Genomic DNA, 20,789 nt, shown 5'->3' with positions numbered 1-20,789 from the left:
AATGGGTATGGAATCTTGCCACTTTTCAGATACATTGGAAAAGTATTCCTCATATGCAGAATTCCAGTTGGGAATACTGGAGAAATTTAGCTCAAATACAAATACAGTATAGCAAAGGCCTGTCCAATGCAAACTGTTCATTTCTGAACAACTGTTCTCTTATTGGTACAGTAGAGGACAGACAAGTAAAGAAATAAATGTGATAAGTTTTGGAATTGATGTTTATAATTCTGAAGGCTTTCTGAACACTGAATAACAAGCAATTGCCATGAATAGAGAAATTAATTCTCATTCATTTGCTATATCTCTTTACCCTGGGAAATTTCACCTTCAATTTCCCTGGTTATTCAAGTCTAATTTCAGCTGTCATTATCATGCAAATCAATGAGAAAAGCATTGACCGGAGCAATTAACTGGACTTTCAACACATTGAAATCAAACCAATTGTGTTTTGCACTTCAGTATGGTGTGGGCATCTGTAGGTGTGGTTGATAAATCATAAGACAAAAACATACATAACAAAATCATGCCACAATTTACATTTTGTGACACAAGTAACGTGATATTTTCATGATGACATCACTACATTATCTCATTACCGTACAGGTCCTGTAATTTTGGCATCCTGGTGATTTGCTATGTAGACTGGTGAATCTGGTCATTTGTTTATGGCTTATTGTATTTTGTGAACTCAATGAATGTCAGCTACCAACTACAATTAAATAAACCATGAGTTTATTTATTTATTTATTCAATTTCTATAGCTGCCCATTTCAGTCAATGACTCTGGGAAGTTTACAAATCAGAAAATACATTACAATTAAAAATACTAAAAACATTACAAAACTGTAATCACAATAAAAGCACTAAAAACATCCAGATTAAATATACATGGAAGCAAGATACTTGATCAGTTAGCAATACAGCCACTTTGTCTGATATGTAAATAAGGTCACTAAAATTTATAAGAGGGAACAATGAGATATGGGAGTGAGCAGAAAGTATAAATGTAATATTGTTTGGAACCCTGGGATTCCACTGATAGGAAGAGCCAGGGATGCTGAAAGGACTGACAAATTTTTAATATATGTGAGCAAGTGAGTGAAATATCCTAGAAAGTATTTATCAATTCCATTATGTATAATTTGTATACATACATATATTGTTACATTCACCTACCTCTCTAGATAATGGAAAACTGCAGGAGAGGTCACTGAATTTTGCAAAATATATGTTTATTTACAAGCATGCAATTTGAAAATAGTGGAGATCATTGTTCAAACAGTCCAATGGATACCATCCATGTATGTTTTTGGAGACTACAGATATTTTTTTATGGTGTTTCTACAATAACATAGAAATTATTCCAATCATAAAGAGAGTTTCTACCATCAGGGTGTAGGGTGGCAATCAATATTTTAAGTTTAGAGATGTGCAAAATCAATTCTTCTTCTTCTCTTCTCTTCTCATTCATTTCAATCCTAGGCTTTCCTGGAGATGGTTCAAAGTTTGATACTCCAGCACAAATTATGGAGATAATTTTTGATGTCAAGGAGTTCCAAATATAACAATCCTGTTTTGAGGTAGGACCACATCAGGAATTAACTTCTGGAATGACCAGATCAGCATTGCTTGGAGGAAAAATAGTTGATTTTGCACATATTTAATTAAGATGCTTAAAAGATTGAGATTCCTTATATGTCAAGCTTGACTCCTGGTGATTTCATAAATATATTCAAGGAGTTATCTTGGCAGATATACAGAAGTGATTTGCCATTTCTTCTTCAGGAATGTTGTAGTCATCTTTGCACTCTAGCCTGAAACCCTGGTATTTTCTCATAGTTCCTGACTTAAACATTAGTCAGAACTGACCTTACTTAGTTTTGAGAGCAATGTCTCTCTACATCTTGCTGTCTTTACTGAATTCTATGAGAGATAGCAATCTATTATCTTTTTCTTACTTGCTTTGTCTTATTCTGCAGGCAGAAGCTGGGGGCAATCCAGATGACTCAACGTCATCATCATCTCTCTCTCTCTCTGTTGCTCTTAAAAAAACACACCTCTCCGCCTAATCCTGAATGATTTGAAGGAATCAGATGCATTCTGAACATATTAAGATAACTTAAATAAAGATTTCATAACTTGAACTTCATGAATAGCAAATAATGTATCACACATTCCTGAATGCAGCATATGAATTATAAATGTTCTTGTTTAAAAACTGTCATTTAAAATTTAACTAGTACCAATTATAATATATTTATAAGAGAAAAATGGCAAAAATCTTGTATAATGTAACCTCTCCTCAATAATAAACTGAAAAGCTGCTCTATCACATATTCATATCCAAGTTCCTTCCCCGAAAACATTTTGAAGGTAGAGTTATTGCCAACTTTATAATGTTGAAAAGAGGCAGAACCCACCATCAGCCTATCAGTGCTTTCTTCCAGTTGACCACTAAGAGACTGATTTAGGGGTGGAGAAAGACAGTTCACCTCCAAACCCATGGAATTCCAATGTTTCAGACTCAAAATTGAAATATTGCAATTTGAGCTAGAAGAAAATGACACAGCTGCTAAAGGGGAACCAGAGCACATAATGTGGTTTAAGGAGTTGATGTGGAAACCTTGTGTGGTAGTGACTCTCATTACAGCCTTTTGGTTATCACCTTCTTTTTCTTTTTTTTATGTAAGTTGTGCTTGTAATTCGTTTATCTAGATGGGCCAGGAAAAAGGTTCAAGTCATTGGAGAGTTGTATGTATGGCAAAACTGTAGCTTATTGCTACATACATAAAGGAAAGGGGCTTCCATTAAAATTGCTGCCTTTTCTGCTATGCCTATGTGTCACAGAAGAAGACACACAATAGTTTAATTCAGGTTGCTCTTGTCCAATATTTCAGGGTCCATATCAGCATCTACAATTTCAATTTATTTCTCCCAATCGCAGGCAGCTTCCAAACAAAGATCTAGAGGGTCTGCTTTGTTGTTCTCCCTCTCCCCCTCTCTCTCTATTCCCAATGATTCGGGTTACAAATAAAAAATGTTAAAAGCAACCAACCAACCCAAAAACGATAGACAAAAACGAAGAGTGAAGATGGGAACATGACAAAACAAATGGAGGTGAATGAAAAGAAATAAACCTCCTAGTAGAAAGAAGAGGAGGGGGCTTCATTGTCTCATGTCAAAGGCCTGGCTGAAAAGCCGGTCTTCAAGGTCCTTAGAAACATCAGCAGAATGGGATTGTAAGGATCTTGGGGAGAACTTCATTCCAAAGGGCAGATGCTGTTACAGATAGACATGAAGTATAATTGAAGTGCTAAAAATGAAGTATAATTTGAAAGAAAATGTATCTTGTTTGTTTAGTAATTGACTGCCAAATCAGAGTTGTTCTGCTGACTTGTTTAACAAATTAGCATCTCCTTTAAATCTTACTTCTTAAACTACCTATCATAGTTTATATGAGATGAGAAATCAGAAATTTGTTACTGCACAGGAAAATTAAATTCTGATTTATTTCTTGCACAGAAGGAGAGGGCAGGGAAAGCACCCAATCCAAGTATAAGATTATTTATGATTAATCACAGAGCATCATTATCTCAAATTTAAAGCTGTGCCAAAATCTGCCTTGCAAATTTCTCCCCTGGCAAAAAAGGTTTATGTTTTTCTATTTTATTTCAAAGGGCCCAAGCATTTCTTTTAATCTTATCTCGATGCTGTTGTTACTGAGAGGTTAGTTTTTTTGTTACACTGTTATACTTCCTTTTAACATTCTGGACCTTCCCTGGGATGCAATGTATTTACCCTGAGCAATTTCTTCAAATTAAATGGAAGTGTTGGAGATAGGAAAGCTGCAGAGCAGAGCAGTAGAAAGATGTTTGAACAATATTCTGCTGAAAGACAGGAATTTCACACACTTTTCAAAATAAATGCAAGCATTCCATATACCACTTACGTGAATTTTTCTAAAATGGGCTTCCTCTTTGAAAGAAATTTCCAAATCAAATTTCTTTTCATTATACTGAAAAAGAACATATGCTAAATTTCAATTTACAGAATTACTCAAGCTATTAAACATCTATATAGTTCAGAAACTCTCCAGTTTTTCATCCAGAGATTAAATCAGAAAAACCTTAAAAGCAAATAAATATTTCAGCCACTAGAAACCAAGCACCAGACAGAGTTTTTGCATCATGTGGACCAGACCATTAAAATAAAAGGGAGATTCTATTCTGTTTTATATATATATTTGTATGTCTAGTTAAGAACCCTGTGTTAAGCTCTGTTCACATACATTACATGCTGAATATTCAGAAACCAGAAATATGTGTTTGTGTCTGGAATGTGTGAAAAAACTTTTACAATTCTGGAAATGCATCTGGATAAGCAAAAGACTGCAGAAATGGGTATTGCATCTCATCGATACAAACAGAAGCAAGAATCTGAATTTTTATTCCAAAACAGACACACCGTATTGGATTTAGTTTTTGTGTTTTATATAAATACTGTCAATGAAACTTGCAAGATTTGAGGCCAGGGCACAAAGAGCCCACTTAGAGGACAAAAAAATTGTAGATTGTAATTTGTTTAGTATAAATATTTATACATCATCTTCCTAATTATTTAATGTTATTTTCAATCATTAATATCGAAGATGTAATTATTTTTAAGATTGACAAAAGGCATGATATGACTTTCAGTAACATTATATCATTTGGCAAATTAACAGATGTTGATTGTTTTAGTGTGCTATTCAAATCAGAATAAAGTCCCCATCTAAATTCATATGGCAAGGGAAAAAATGAATATTAGATTCAGATGACCGTAAAGAAAGAGGAGATTTAGGTTTATTAGATTTGAAACTGTTCATCAATAACTGCTGTTTGGTTTGGATGAAAGAAGTCTCCACAATAAGAGATGGCTCAAACTAAAAGGCAGTTAACTAAGATTTGGGTGGCATGCCTACTTGTAGTATGATAAGGTTTAAATGAATTTTGACTTTAGGAAACATTTTGTTAAGCGTGCCATACCAAAGATCTGGAATAAATACAAAACAAGGTTCTCAATGAAGCTACCCCTTTGGGTGTCACCTCAGAAAGCTTGTTTTAGAAAAGAAATGATAGTGAGGCCAGATTGAAGTGAATTTACTTTTAAGTCTAAGGAAGAATTAGAATCAGAAGGATGTATCTGTCATTGATTTACATACTTAAAATTGAAAGAAAGATTTAAGCTAGACAAAAAATATTATAGTTTTGATTCTGTAAAACTGAATCTGAAATTGTACTGTGTGGTAAGGATGAACATATTATTGCAAAGGTTTATAAATTCCTATTGAAATTGAATTTGGAGAATTCATAGTGAAGCATTATATGATTTGATGGGCAAATAATTTGGGGTACAATGTAATGCTTAAATAATTGAAAGACTTATAGACAAAGTGTTTAAAATATACATTGAGCCATAACTTAGAAAAAAAGTATAAAATGATGTATGATGGTATTTAAGAACTGATAAATTGTCAAAGAAGTTTAAAGGTGCTTCAAATGTATGTTGGAAATGTAAATATAGAAAAGGAACTTTTTATTATCTTTGTTGGATGTGTGACAGAACAAAGAAATACTGGGATAAGATTCAGACTTTAATACAGAAAATTCTAAAAAATAATATAAAAATCAGACCACTTGATTTGATTTTCTGTCAAATGAAAAACTTGACAAAAAGACTTTTCTGTTAAGTTTAATGGACAAAGAACTTGGAAAAAAAATTCAGAACTTTGTTGTTATGCGTGTTGATAGCAGCAAGAATGCTCTATGTGAATAAATGGAAAGATACACTAATCGCTACAATGGAAGAATGGCTGAAAAAACTGATGGAATCGGCAGAGATGGCCAAATTCATTGATTAATCAAAGAAAAGAACACATCTAGCTTTGTTTCTGCTTGGAAACTTTTGGATTTTGTGCTTGAAACAGAAAAAAAAAAGAAACATTGGAAATTCTGGTTAGACAACTTTGTTGTTATTTAAATGGCTAATTCAATGGCTTATGCACTAGCAATTTCTATAACAATAAATTTGCATATTACGTATGCAAAAGTAAAAGAAACAGAGGCTGTCATGTTATTATTTTTATTCTACTCTGCTGAAGAGTCAGAAGTTAATGCTTTTCTTTATTTTTCCTTTATCCTACATTCCCCTCTCCCCCTTTTTTCTTTCTCCATTTCCCCACTATTTTCATTTGTATTTCAGACTTTGATAAGCTTAATAAAATTATATTTAAAAAGAATGAATTGGTTAGAGTCAGATTGGTTAGAGTCAGACCAAGAAAAATGGAAATAAGCCATTATTTCTAGATGTGTTTCTGGTTGTGACCAAGTGTGCTTATAAGTGATCCCTTTTGCACTATTTCAAAGTTTTATAAATAGTCCTTGAATTGCTACCATAATTGGGATTGGAACTTCTGTTGCTAAGCAATGTTAAGTAAATTGTACCTGATTTTATTATCTTTTTTGCCCTGGTTGTTAAGTAAATCATGCAGATATTAAGCAAATTCCCATTGACAATACTTGTTAGAAGCACCCTGGGAAAGTCACAAATGGAAATCAGGCGACCCCAGGATGCTGCAAACATCATATATACATTCTGATTGCCAAGTGCCCAAATTTTGATTACATTACTGTGAGGTTGCTTCAACAATCTGGGAAAGGGCCAGTCATAAGTCATTTTTTTCAACGCCATCATAACTTTGAACAGTTGCTAAATGAATGGCTATAAGTTGAAGACTGCCTGAAATGGGGAGGGGAAAGAAAAAGGGATATAAAGGAGAATAGGTCATCTCATTTCCAAATACATGGCCAGCAATAGAACCAAGATACCACTTTTCAAAAATTCCCAGACAGTGTGGTCATTCAATAAATACCAGTTCCAATATATTCAAGGCTACCAAGTTGGGCAAGGCTGTTGTAAGATGTGTCCCCACAGATATACCTTTATGCACTTTGCATTGTGATGTCAAAAAGCAACCTGCCTCTGTTAGACTCTTCAGCGGTTCTGAACTGCTTCAGATTCATCACTTATGATGGTTTTGCCCATAATGTAAACTGAGCTCTATTTATGAATTCTTTACAGGGTTTTTTTTTCTGGGCTGAACAAACCAAGCAATCAGCAATCCTGTGACATAACCAATCCTTTTGCATTCTTCATGTTCTCTGTGGCATAATCTGTGTGGTGTTCATGCCACTAGGTGTCAACCTCTGCCCCACTTTCCCATCATGCCTCTAGGAACATATTTAAAATGTGTCTTGGGGCTTCTGTTGCTACACTTTCCAGTGAAGGAATGGATTTTATATATGTTTCCTTCAGCAGAAAACATTTTGCATGGCTAAGTGTCTTTAATTAAGGTTTGGCTGTGCCATTTTTGTGAAGTTGACATGGGTTTCCTCTTTTCTGCTTTTTCTCTGCTTGACACAATTCAAGTTTTGGTGGAATCTGAGAAGTGAAAAAGCAGAACTGGGTCAATAGTACAAATTGATAACATCCATTTATTTCCCACAGGAAAAACTTCAACATAGAGATTTCACCAGCATCAGTTTTGATCACAGAAGGTGTATTCAAATTCTTACAGCCTAACATCAATATTATTTTTTTCTCATGCTTTTTCCCACAGACAGTGCAGAAATATTGCTTAAATACTGTAACATTATTGCAGATCTTCATTTAAGTAAAGGAAGAGAGATGTTTCTCCTTGTGCTACATTATAAAAATGGAATGAATTATTGCAAGCTATATATGAAAAATATATGAACATGATAGAAGGAAAGATGATATGCAAAGGTAGGTATAATGTATAATGATTGTTACTGAAGTCAACTAGATGTAGCTATGTTTAATTTTACCAGTAAGCAGTATTATTGCTTACTCTCTTTCTGAATTTGCATAATGTTGTTTGCCAAACAAGGGTAATAATATGATGGTTATGGCTGCTATAGAGGTGACCATTCACTGGAATATTTAAATGAATAGCTTCTACCATATTAATTATTTATATTTAGGGGTACTATAACAGTGTTTTAAACATCCAGGTATCACTAAAAGGACGTAAAGTGTTAGAACTGGTTCAGATTTTTGCATCTCAGATACTGCTATCTCTGAAAAATTCCTGGTGCTAAGGGAACTTGCAGAAGTGAATGCTAAAATACTGATATGTTTTATAGACACTAACCAATAGAGTTATACACAAAGGCCTATTCATTAAAAAATAGCCAGGTAAAATTAATTGAAGGCCAGCTAAAACAGGAAATGGTCAACATTTAGTATTCCCACATAAAAACAGACAGAAATGTCTCATGAAGAATTTCTAATAAAAGGCACAAGGAAAGTCATACACCAACTCCCTTGAAATATTCCAAATCAGCAGCCAATGTTGCTGAATCAACAAATTAAGTCAATGTATTACTGGGCTTTTAAAAAACAGAAATGAGGGAAGAGGCAAAGGCTGTAATTCAGCTATCTAGCAAAAATTCTAACAGAAGTCTATGTGCCTTGTATACATAACCATACACTACCATATTTTCCCGAAAATAAGACCTATCCCCAAAGCAAGCCCTAGCTTGATTTTTACATGTGTGCCCAATATAAGCCCTACCCACAAAATACCCCTAGTTTTGGGGTGAAGCTCACATGCAAAATCAAGCTAGTGTGGGGGCAAGGTGCTGGAGCTGCCCACATGCACCACACCTGCTTACCTTAGGACCGATGCAGCCAGGCCTCTCACACCCCAACACCTATCGTGCTGCTGCCTGAGTTCTTCTGTGGCTGCTTGCAGCTGCACACTATGTGACACATTGCATTGCTGCCGCCAATCGTGGCAGGAGGCTGCGACGCTCATTGCACTGATTGCACTGCTGCTGCTGCTCGTGGCTGGAGGCCACAAGGTTTATCACACCGATTGTGCTGTGAGTGGCAGCAGCAGCACAATCAACATGACGATGCTTGTGGCCTCCAGTCATGAGCAGTGGCAGAGGAGTGATCGGCATAATGAGCCACATGGCCTTCTGGGAGAGGTGATGCGCTACGTGGCATGCCACCAGAAGTGGCCACAGAAGAAGTCGGGCAGCAGCACAACAGATGTTGAAGCATAGGAGGCCTGGCTGCAACGGTCCTAAGGTAAGCAGGTAAGACATTCCCCAAAAATAAGACCTAGTGCCTCTTTTGGAGGCACAAAAAATATAAGACTGGGACTTATTTTCAGGGAAACATGGTAGTATTTGTTATCATGCTGCTGGTTGTTACAAAGGATTTATTGGCAAGAGTTTGTAGTTAACAAACTATTTAGTTTGCAGTAGCCCAAGAAAACTAATTCTAGCAGTCTACCCCAATATAAATAATGCCAACAACAATATATAGCCACAGAGCTGCAATATATTGTATGTGGATGTGTGAATAAATCATGAATTTACCATACACACACACACACACACACACACACACACACACACAGACACACACACAGACACAAAGATTAACATTTATGTATTAATTACATTAATATTTATTTATTAATATACTATTCATGTAGCCAATGGCCTCAAAATAATTTATTTATCTAGCTATCATTTTTCATGCTATCCCAATCGTAAGAAGTAACTCTGGCAGCTTTAAATTTAAGGACTTATGCAGGAAAAAAAAGAATAAAAGCCCACATAACGTAGCTTTAAAAACCTTTTTAAAAGGCAATCTAGTAGTGAAAGAAAGGGAACAGGCACATGAATGTCTACAGGAAGAAATATGTTTCAGTTTTGCCTCTAGATCTACCAGTGTAGTGGGAACTGTGGAAAGATTTTCAGTAAATTGGATGAAACCCTCTAGAGAGGAACATGTCCCTGATGTTCACCTAATGGCACCTAGATGAAAGACTCCAAAATGATTTTAGCCATTGGGCAGAGATGGATAAGGAAAAAACAAAACAAAACAAAAACTGACCAAAAGCAACTGACATAACTGGCTGCTGCACTGCTTGTCCAAAGTAGTGGACAGGGTAACTTATATTGTAGGCACTAAAATTTAAGTTGATTTTCTTTCTTTCTTTTTTTTTTAGGACAAGCAAGCAAAAATTTTGAAACAGACTGGAGCTGCTTTAAAGCTATTGCCATTTTTCAAAGATCTTATTTCACCATATTGTTAAATTTATTGATGATATGAAAAAGGCTATAGTAGCCTGATTCTACAATGCCCACAAATGAGTTTCCAGCATAGTAAAATCATCATAGCAATGGCTATGACAGTACACAATCACACCAACTGGATCAAAAGTCACTCTGAAGATTCTGGATCCTCATGGACTTTCTCCAAGAATTGGCTAAATATTTCTTTTTTTTTCCCTAAAATCTGGTGAGACTTTGGTTATGTTACCCGAAATTTTGAAAAATCTCATGCAAGAATGCTGAAATTTCATGAAATTTTAAAATGCCAATTTAAGACCATTTATGTGTGTGTGTATAGATATAGACATAGATAGATATAGATAGATAGATATATAAAGGTATCAGATTGTATTTTTTTTTAATAGGGAGGTGGAATTTGTGGCTCATTTAGCATTCCTGATCTTTTCAACCAAGTTTTTCTTTTCTGAGAAATTATCTTTTGCAAATGGAAGGTAACTTGCCTATTACACAATCTTTCATATTATATTCTATAATACAATCAAGAGTAGCAATAAGAAAGCTCTAGAGTGAAGCTTTTAGAAAAAGCATGTAGAATTGTAATACTGAGCCTGATGATGGCAAGACATTGACTTTGAATAACTTTATGCTTTTAAAAAAAGTGTTTGTACAATTTGGCTTAAAATGTTTGCTTTTTTTTACTCAGGCATCATGACTGTTTTGAAGCCAATATTCTTGTACTCTATACAATGGCTCTACCAGCTGAAGGATAGTTTTAAACACTCATAGACTGGTGGCATTCTGCCAGGAAGGGTTGAAGAGTCAGTTTGGCAAAGCTGAAAGAGTTGTGTGTGGAGTCATTGCTTGTCCATAACTGCTGGGCACTGAAAGGCAGCTCTTAGAAATGCTGAACTCAAGGAAATGCCTTTTGCCTACTGTTGCTGTGGTACAAAATATTCTGTATTTGAATATATCTTTTAGAAAGACTTTCTGGCTCCTTTGATGCTCCCCCCCCAGTTGTCTAGCATAGTAATTGTAACCCAATTATTCTATATATCCTCTTTTTATAATTGACTTATTAACTCAGGTTTGCCTTCCAATTTCTCCAAAAATATTATTTCCTTGCAAAATAAATTTCACATTTTCTATTTAATTTACAGGATGTTTTAGAATTTCTTTCACTTTTTTCCCCAAGGGTGTTTCTGAGCTTACTGGGAGATGTGGAAATTGCTGCTTGTATTGTTTTACAGTTTCCCATCTTTCAATCACTCTGCAATTTCCCCAGATGTCCATGCTTCCTGATCTGCAAAAGATCCACGATTATTTTAGTCAAGTTAATTAGATTTCAGATTTTAAATGGTATAGCTTTCAGGTGTGACTTTCCTTTAACAATAACAATGATTTGGGCTCTTCATAAACTGCATGCAACATTTAACACTCTGCTCTCCAATCTGGGTATCCTTTAGTAGTACAGCTCCTATAATTCCTGATAAGTCATCAGAGAAAGATTATAGGATCTGAAATCCAGCACCTTTAGAAGGGAAATATAGCAAGGATAAAATCAAAGATAAAACTTTGAGTCAAAATTACATTTCAATCCTATTTCCTAATAATTTGAGGGTTACAAATGGTTATCAGAAATCTAAACAGTGATGGGTTTGCCTTCAAGAAAACTGGCTCCTTGCCAAGCAATTCTTTTAAGTTTCATTGTTTGGTAGGAAACAAACAAGGAGAACAGCAATGGGTGCGCTCAAATGAGGGTCTAAAAATAGAATGGCAGCTTTAAGGAGCCAAGCTTCTTGACTGTCACTTCCTCCGCAGATTTAAAAAAAATAAATCCATCTTATTTTTTAAAAGGAAGCCAAGAACAAATGGCTGCAAACTCTGCCTGGCTCTCCATAAGGATGGACCGGGGATCACAACAAGGCATGAATTGGTTGGGTGGGATGAAGGGAACAGTTATGTGACTGAAACCCGATTGTAGAATAAGGTCGTTTTGATTCTTTTTCTGTGTGCTGAAGTTTGACAAAGGAACAAATTAATTAGCCAAACGATACCTTTTGCTGGATAAAAAATGGGTGCTTCAATTTGCAGCTGTGTTTTGAACAATCTAATTGACTCCTAATTTATTTATTAAATTTATATGTTGCCCATCTCATTATCAAGCGACTCTGGGTGCTTATAATTTTGTTTTGTTATACTACTAAGAAAACAGGTCACGTGCATTCAATGATGGTAGTATTTAAGAATTTAATATTACCGAATAAATAAGTCCCTGTGGATTTTACTCTGCTAGTGGTTGCTGATTATGGGGGATGGTGCTCATCTCCGTTTCAAGGCCGTTGAGCCAGCGCTGTCTGAAGACATTTCTGTGGTCATGTGGCCAGCAAGATACCACAGAGTGCTGTTACCTTCCCACTGAGGTGGTACCTATTTATCTACTCGCATTTACATGCTTTTGAACTGCTAGGTGGGCAGGAGCTGGGGTGAGGATGGCACATGACACTCAGGTCTCAAAGCTGGACTGCCCGCTTTCTAGCTGACAAGCCCAGCGTATTAACCGCCGAGCCACTATGCCGCCCTATATAACTGAATATTTAGATTAAATTCACACTTTTCAAAAATCATTTTTATTTTATTTTCCACTTATGTTCAACTAAATTGCATGTTATTTTGCTCAAAAACCGGGAACTCATTCTAAGCAGCTTCCCTTTATTCTCATTCTGAGCAGAGTTTAGCTCTTTTGCAATGTGACTCAGGAGCAGTGGGGAAATTGAATAAAGAATGTGGAGAGGGAAATGATGTATAGGAAGAAAAGAAAGTTGGGGAAAGGTTGGAAGAGGGCAGGTCACATGCATGTATCAGGTCTAACAGTAATTTGTATGTGACAGGAAAGCAATCCTAGCAGAAGAACTATATTTAGACGAGATCTTTGCTTTCCTGTTGTTCAAATCATTCTCCGTTCCATTTTCCTCCCTACATCAGAAGCTGGCAAGAAGATTGATGAAAACATATATAAAATATATTCAAAAGTCATTGATGGATCTAAGTATCATGCAGACAAATAATGCTACAGAAGACTGTGTAGAAGACTGACATAAATCAATGTTAATTTTTTGAGATCAAAGAAGATCAGCAGGCCCATTTTTTAAGGGGTTTCATTCTGGAAGACAGCAAGTGGAAAGAGAAGTTGATACACAGGATTTGGAGGGGGTGGCTGTAATACTCTTTCAGCTATAAGTAGTCCTCGACTTACAAGCACAACTGAGCCCAAAATTCCTGTTGCTAAGTGAGATGGTTGTTAAGTGAATTTTGCCCCATTTTAAGACGTTTCTTGCCACATTTGTTAAGTGAATCACTGCAGTTGTTAAGTTAACAATACAGATTAAGTGAATCTGGCTTCCCCATTGACATTGCTTGTCAGGAGATGGCAAAAAGTGATCACGTGACCCCAGGACACGGCAACCATCATAAGTATGAGTCAGTTGCCATCTGAATTTTGATCTTGTGGCCGTGGGGATGCTGCAGTGGTCATAAGTGTGAAAAATAGTCATCAGTCACTTTTTTCAGTGTCGTTGTAACTTTGAACAGTCACTAAATAAATTGTTGTAAGTTGAGGACTACCTGTAGTTGACTGCCAGGATGCTACTTGTATAACAAGATACTGATCTCCAAAATGAATACTTAAAATGGCTGGAAAGAGAAATGATTCGATGCTGTTATTTTTTCTTTAGGTCCACAATTTACAGGTCAACTTTTGCTAGAGGCTAGGAATTGGCCATCCAATGTATGTGGACACAAGCAAATGCAGAGGAAACAAGAGGGTAAATGATAGCACATATCTAATGATACAGTCCACCAAATGTCAAAATGTATATGCATTTGTGTTGGTTTACTTGTTTATTTATTAAAAATTATTTATTAAATTTATATGCTGCCCCTCTCACAGATAAAATGACTTGATCCAAGTACGTAATTATGGGATTTGCAAAATTATATTAGTAGACTCAAGTAATCTTTTAAGCATTGTTGTAGTTTGCTGCAGATGTCACCGAATGTGGAAGCCACCCAACTGGAAAAAGTATCGTCCCAATGTGTCCTCCCCAAATTTCTAGCTGGCATGCTGCTGATCACCATTCAGTTCTCAATCATCCCTTGTCCTGACTAATGCCTAAATATTACCTCCTTTTCAGGTTTAACGAAAGATTCACCCAGTACTTTTATAACATCCCTCTATATTTCAATGTTCAGAATGGTGGCATCTTGTATCCTTTAGGCATGGTAGGTGCTAGCATGCTAGAAGCATTCATCTAACTCTTCTGAAAAACAGGATACTCTCTTATATTGAAATACTGGGAGGAATGTTAAATTCTGCACTAATGAGAACAAGCCAAAAACATATTTCTCCATTATAATTACTATTCTTCAACATAAAAAATGGCATACTCCTCAATATAAGAAACATAATCTGTTGCAATTGTAATCAAGTGATGGACAATGTCTTAGGTAAATGAGGCTCCGTGTAATTTGAAGGAATTGGGACTGCAGTTGGCAAATAAAAATACAAAATGGAAGGGGCAATATTGCACACTTTAACATGACCTTAATTTTTTCTTTGGCAAACCTAGACAGCATATTAAAAAGCAGAGACATCATCTTGCTGACAAAGGTCCAGATAGTGAAAAATATGGTTTTCATAGTATGCATGGCTGTGAGAGTTGGACTATAAGGAAAGATGAGCACCAAAGAATTGATGCTTTCATATTGTGGTGTTGGAGAAGACTCTTGAGAGTCCCTTGGATTGCAAGGAGATCAGATCAGTCAATCATAAAGGAAATTAATCCTGACTGTGTTTTGGAAGGACAGATACTGAAGCTCAAATAGTTTGGCCACCAAATGAGAAGAAAAGACTCATTGGAAAAGTTCTTGATGTTGGGAAAGATGGAAAGCAAAATGAGAAGGGGGCAGCAGAGGATGAGATGGTTAGATATTGTCAAAGATGCAATGAACATGAATTTGGTCAAACTCATGGAGACATTGGAGGGCAGAGGGGGGTCTAGTGTGCTATGGTCCATGGGGTCACAAAGAGTTGGACATGACTTAGAACAGCAATTTTTTATTTTCTCCTGTTGTGAAGGAATGATATTTTTAGGGCTAGTATCTTAATATAGGGAAAAACAGTTCAATGCTTTTTCATAATTTATACACAGGGGCCTCCAGTATCCAGAAAAAGGATTCACTGGCACAGTTTGCTCACTTCTGATTTAAAATCATGGATAAGATCATTTTTGGCTAGATACATTTCTCACTGACAACTTTCTGGATTTGGTGCAGTATTTCTTACATTGTCTAGAGATGTATGTCTCTGTGTGTGATTGATTTATAATCTATTTAAAATTTCCATACAATCAGATCACTGTCTCCAGTTATATTTTTCAAAAAGCAAGAAACAAAAAGGAAAAAAAAAAGAAAACTAAGATAAAGTTCTGTTTCTTAGAGGTCCTTTGTTAGACATGTTAAATATGTGGCTGTTTTGAAGTGTCTTCATCTATAACACTATTAGTCTAGCCTTCCCATTAAAAATCATACATGCTTCTGATAATATATGTCACAAGATCTAACAAAAATCATGCCCCTCTCTTAAGACATTCAAAATAAATACAACACCCAACTGTGTTCTATAAATAAATTTAGAATAGACTTGCTCAGTGAAGATGTCCCAATGAAAGAACTGTTTAAAAATTCAGTGTTTATTTCTGAACAAAATAGGATACCATATGAAGTTTTGAGTATAACTTCCATAAATTCCAAATCCACGCTAATGTTCAGGGAATGTTAAAGTTGTATTCCAGATAACTTGGAGGGCAGCAGTTGCCTGCCTCTCCTAAAATATGCTTGATGTGCAAAATTTAATAATAATAATAATAATAATAATAATAATAATAATAATAATAATAATAGTAGTAGTAGTAGTAGTAGTAGTAGTAGTACTAAAGTTGGAAGGGACCTTGGAGGTCATCTAGTCCAACCCCCTGCTCAGGCAGGAAACCCTACACCATTTCGGACAAATGGCTGTCCAGTCTCTTCTTAAAAACTTCCAGTGTTGGAGCATTTACTGCTTCTGGAGGCAAGCTGTTCCACTGATTAATTGTTCTCACTGTCAGGACGTTTCTCCTTAGTTCTAGGTTGCTTCTCTCCTTGATTAGTTTCCACCCGTTGCTTCTTGTCCTGCCTTCAGGTGCTTTGGAAAATAGCTTAATTCCCTCTTCTTTATGGCAGCCCCTGAGATATTGGAATACTGCTATCATGTCCCCCCTTGTCCTTCTCTTCGTTAAACTAGACATACCCAATTCTCGCAACCGTTCCTTATCTGTTTTAGCCTCCAGTCCCCTAATCATCTTTGTTGCTCTTCTCTGTACTCTTTCTAAAGTCTCAACATCTTTTTTACATCGTGGTGACCAAAACTGGATGCAGTATTCCAGGTGTGGCCTTACCAAGGCATTGAAGAGTGGTATTAATACTTCACGTGATCTTGATTCTATCCCTCTGTTAATGCAGCCTAGCACTGTGTTGGCCTTTTTGGCAGCTGCAGCACACTGCTGGCTCATATTTAGGTTATTGTCTACTAGGACTCCGAGGTCCCTCTCACAGTTACTACTATTGAGCATGGTGCCACTTATGCTGTACTTGTGCATTTGGTTTTTCTTGCCTAAATGTAGAACCTTGCTTTTTTCACCATTGAATTTCATTTTGTTAGTTAGTGCCCAGTGTTCAAGTCTGTCCAGATCCTTCTGTATCTGGACAGGAGTGTTGGCTATTCCTGCCAGCTTGGTGTCGTCTGCAAATTTGAAGAGTTCCCCATCTATCCCTTCGTCCAAATCATTGATGAAGATTTTGAAGAGCACTGGGCCCAGAACAGAGCCCTGGGGCACCCCACTACACACTTCCCTCCATATAGATGCAGTTCCATTGAGAACCACACGCTGAGTACGGCTGGTCAGCCAGCTATGGATCCATCTGGTGGTGATTCTGTCTACCCCACATTTTTCTATCTTATCAAGTAGTAGGTTGTGATCTGCTTTATCAAATGCCTTGCTGAAGTCCAAGTAAATTATGTCCACAGCATTCCTCTGATCCACTAATTTTGTCACTTGGTCAAAGAATGCAATACGATTTGTCTGGCATGATCTATTTTTGACAAACCCATGTTGGCTTTTAGTAATGACTTTGTTTGCCTCTAGGTGTTCGTTGATTCGTTGTTTGATTATCTTTTCCAGGATCTTCCCAGGTATTGGGGTCAGGTTGATAGGTCTGTAATTTCCTGGATCCATTTTTTTTTTCCTTTTTTGAGGATGGGAACTACATCAGCTCTTTTCCAGTCCTCTGGTAGTTCCCCTGTGTTCCAGGATCTTTGAAAAATATAGTTCAGTGGTTCCGATATCACATCTGCCAGTTCCTTGAGAACCTTGGGATGTAATCCATCTGGTCCTGGCTATTTGAACTCATCTAGGCTGGACAGGTGCTCACTTACCATTTTCTTGCCTATCTTAACTTGTGTTTCTATTTTGTTTTTTATGGCACTATTATAGAAATATAACTATTTCTAATAGTTATATTAGATGGTAATTGGATCAAAATCATGTAGTGCCTGTATAAGTTACACTTTGTTTTTAAAGATTGTTCATAGTGTTGGGAATCTTTATTAAAGTATTTTGAATACCTGTTTGTTTTTTATTTGTACTTTATAGACTGCCTTGCTTATTTTTTAAAAATCAACTAAAAAAACCCAATACCTTTCCTTCTATCTCAAGAACTCTGAAGTGAAAAAAATCATACCAACCTAATCTGTTTAAATCACTTTGTATCATTTTATGAAGCCATGACAGAAATAGAGCATATTGGTCTCTCAATGTGCATTAACCTTAAAACAGTAGGATGTACAACTATTCCTTTTCAGAAATTGCTGGATACCTTACTGACTAGTTGTGGAATGGTGCAGCTTAGAGTGGCAGGTTATGATCTAATTTCAAGATTCAAATTTAGGATTCAATACTTCAATTGGTTTGAGGAAATGAGATGCATTTGTTTGGTAGGCCCTAGGCTGAGAGACCTTACAGCTTCTTCCACTTTGCTTTCTCATTACTTGCTTGCTCAATCTCTCTCCTCCCTCCCCCATCACTCTGATTATAGAAAACAGAGAACACTCAGTCCAATATGAGGAAACATGGAGAGAGAGAGAGAGAGAGAGAGAGAGAGAGAGAGAGAGAGAGAGAGAGAGATTGTGGCAAAGGAATCAATAAAAAAGAGTTGAGCATTTATTGAAACCAGTTCTACTCCACCCTCCTTCCCTGGCCCCTCCCTGAGTCTTTTTCAGAGTTGACCATTTGTGGAACAGGAAACATCAGAGCACAAAGCTGCTCTGGGCCCCTGCTCTGTGGAATAATTTCCTTTCAGAGTGTCCCGTTATCTTTTAGCTGGCAGGACATTCTTCTCCCTCCCTTCTTTGCTGAAAACTACTCTTTCTGCTCCCCCCTATTCTTACTTTTCTTAAATACACACTCATATACTCTCTCTCTCTCTCTCTCTCTCTCTCACACACACACACACACACACACACACACACACACACACACACACACATACTTTACTGACCAAAAAAGTCCATCCTCCTCCCTCCCCTGCTAATTTCCTTTCAGCATTTCCTGAACTGGATAATCCCAGAATTGGTAAAAGGAGAGGAAAGGGGAGAGTGAGAGAGACTGCATTAAGGAAGGAAGCCAATTTCTTGTTCTCCTAATACTGTCCAATAGCCCCAAAACAGAGTAAGGGGCTTAAAATGTAAAGCCTACATAGATTTGCAGCTCTTCATCAATTTTGTATTTTTCTCTTTTTCTCTTTCTCCCTTTTTTACACGTTCATGGGGAAAAATGGATTCGGAGTGTCTGATTTTTTTTCTATGAAAGACTCAGCTTGATTTAATTTGAAGGCCAGCTTCATTTGATTTGTTGGGATGCATCAGCAAGAAAGAACCTCAGCCAAAATCTGATCTCTGTTGCCAGTTTTGCTGTAGACATTGGTTTCTTAACTCCCTCATAGAGAACCATCCTGAACTTGGGCTACAAACTTCATGCTGCTTCCTGCTGGAGATCTCTATATGTACTGATTGTTCCCTTCTACAACAGCCGTAGTTGTAACAGCTTAACATCTGGTGGAGATTAATGTTGAGGCATCCGGCTGAAAGTTCTTCTGGGCTTTCAATGTTGCTGACCAGAAACGGGACACAAACAATACAAATCTGAGAATAAGAGGGGAGAACTTTTAACTTATTTGGTGTAAAAAGGGGGGTGGGGGGAAGGAAGGAGGGGTAATCCTCTTTTTTGGAATTAACTCATGAAGAACAAGGCAGGAAAGCTGAAACTCAAGAGGAAAGGAGCCACGAACGTCTTTGGCTGTGAGCTGAGTGAATATCTGGAGACTTCTGGACAAGATGGTAATCAAAGATGGTCTCTTTCTTTTTTAATTTTTTTAACAATGGGTCTGCTGTGGTTGTTTAGGGTTTGGAAACTTAGAGGTTACAGCCTCAAAATATGGATTTTGTTTATTTCATGTGCATGCTTTTTTAACCTATTGCCTGGTTCTATCAGTGATTGACCAGCAGTGTGCTTAGTTCTTGTAAATTTATCACTATATGTCAGAGAGAAAGGGGAAAAATTATCCCCAAAACTTGAAGTATATGGAGAAGATGTATTTTATATACACCAAATTGGAAATGGCTTCCTTTTCAAGTTTTGTGTGTGGGTATGTATATTTATGTGTATTCATGTGTGTGTGCTTGTACATGTACATATATGTATATGTACATGTATATTATTCAGAGGGATGTGGGAAAAATGGTTGGGCAAATGTGGGAGAAGCAGCTAGTATTTCCTCTGCATTTTATTAGACACCATGTCCTTGCTTATGATTAATGTTCTCAGATGAACATATGATGTGTCAGACTGTAGGAAGTTGAAGTCTTAATCTGTTTTTAAAGTAGTCAAAGGAAGAGAGAAAAGCAGATCCCACCCGCCCAAATGGGCTAGATGATGAGACACAGTGCTGCTGATATTTTTGGAAACTATATATATGATGACAAATGTTTAAAGATTTCTCTGCACTTTTGTGCCATTTGTATGATCCTAAAAATTTGGTTCTTTGATACAAAACGATCTATTAATAATATAATTTCCTTGATATCCAATAATAATGTATATTGTTCTGCTGTATTTGTAGACCAAATGCCTCATAAAGGAAGTGCATTTACTGTATATGAAATAAAGGATATAAGATTGCTGCACAGTGCTATGAGTTGACAAACTGCATTGCTTTGCTCTTGAGAGCTCTCTCAGATACACTTACTTGCTTCTAGTAATTACACAAGAAGTGTTATCTCAAGTTGGTCTTCTTACAAAGCTGAATGTACTTTGTAGAAGGGCATAGCATCTATGGACAAGTATGGCTACGTAAATTACACAGTAACCTTGTCACTCCTTCAATACAGCTTTTCTCATTTGATGTTTATTAAGAACTGGAAAGAATAGTAAAGAAGAAACTGCAAAAGAGATCTCAGTTATTTCAGGTCAGGGCACTGCAACT

General features: G+C 36.5%; 1 protein-coding gene across 1 annotated transcript in view; it reads left to right on the top strand.

Moving 5' to 3' along the window:
• The first annotated feature begins 18,806 nt into the window (after window positions 1-18,806).
• Window positions 18,807-20,789, top strand: part of ARHGAP31 (Rho GTPase activating protein 31) — a 99,477-nt gene continuing 97,494 nt past the window's right edge. Inside the window, exon 1 of the mRNA XM_039327333.1 lies at window positions 18,807-19,644. Within this exon, the coding sequence (XP_039183267.1) occupies window positions 19,545-19,644 (100 nt within the window). The 5' untranslated portion in view covers window positions 18,807-19,544. The remainder of the gene's footprint in view (window positions 19,645-20,789) is intronic.

This window comes from Crotalus tigris, unplaced genomic scaffold (assembly GCF_016545835.1).
Source record: "Crotalus tigris isolate CLP2741 ecotype Arizona unplaced genomic scaffold, ASM1654583v1 scf7180000024359.8030256, whole genome shotgun sequence".
NCBI lineage: Eukaryota > Metazoa > Chordata > Lepidosauria > Squamata > Viperidae > Crotalus > Crotalus tigris.
The sequence above is the reverse complement of the archived record's forward strand: the minus strand, read 5'-3'. Positions and strand labels throughout refer to the sequence as shown.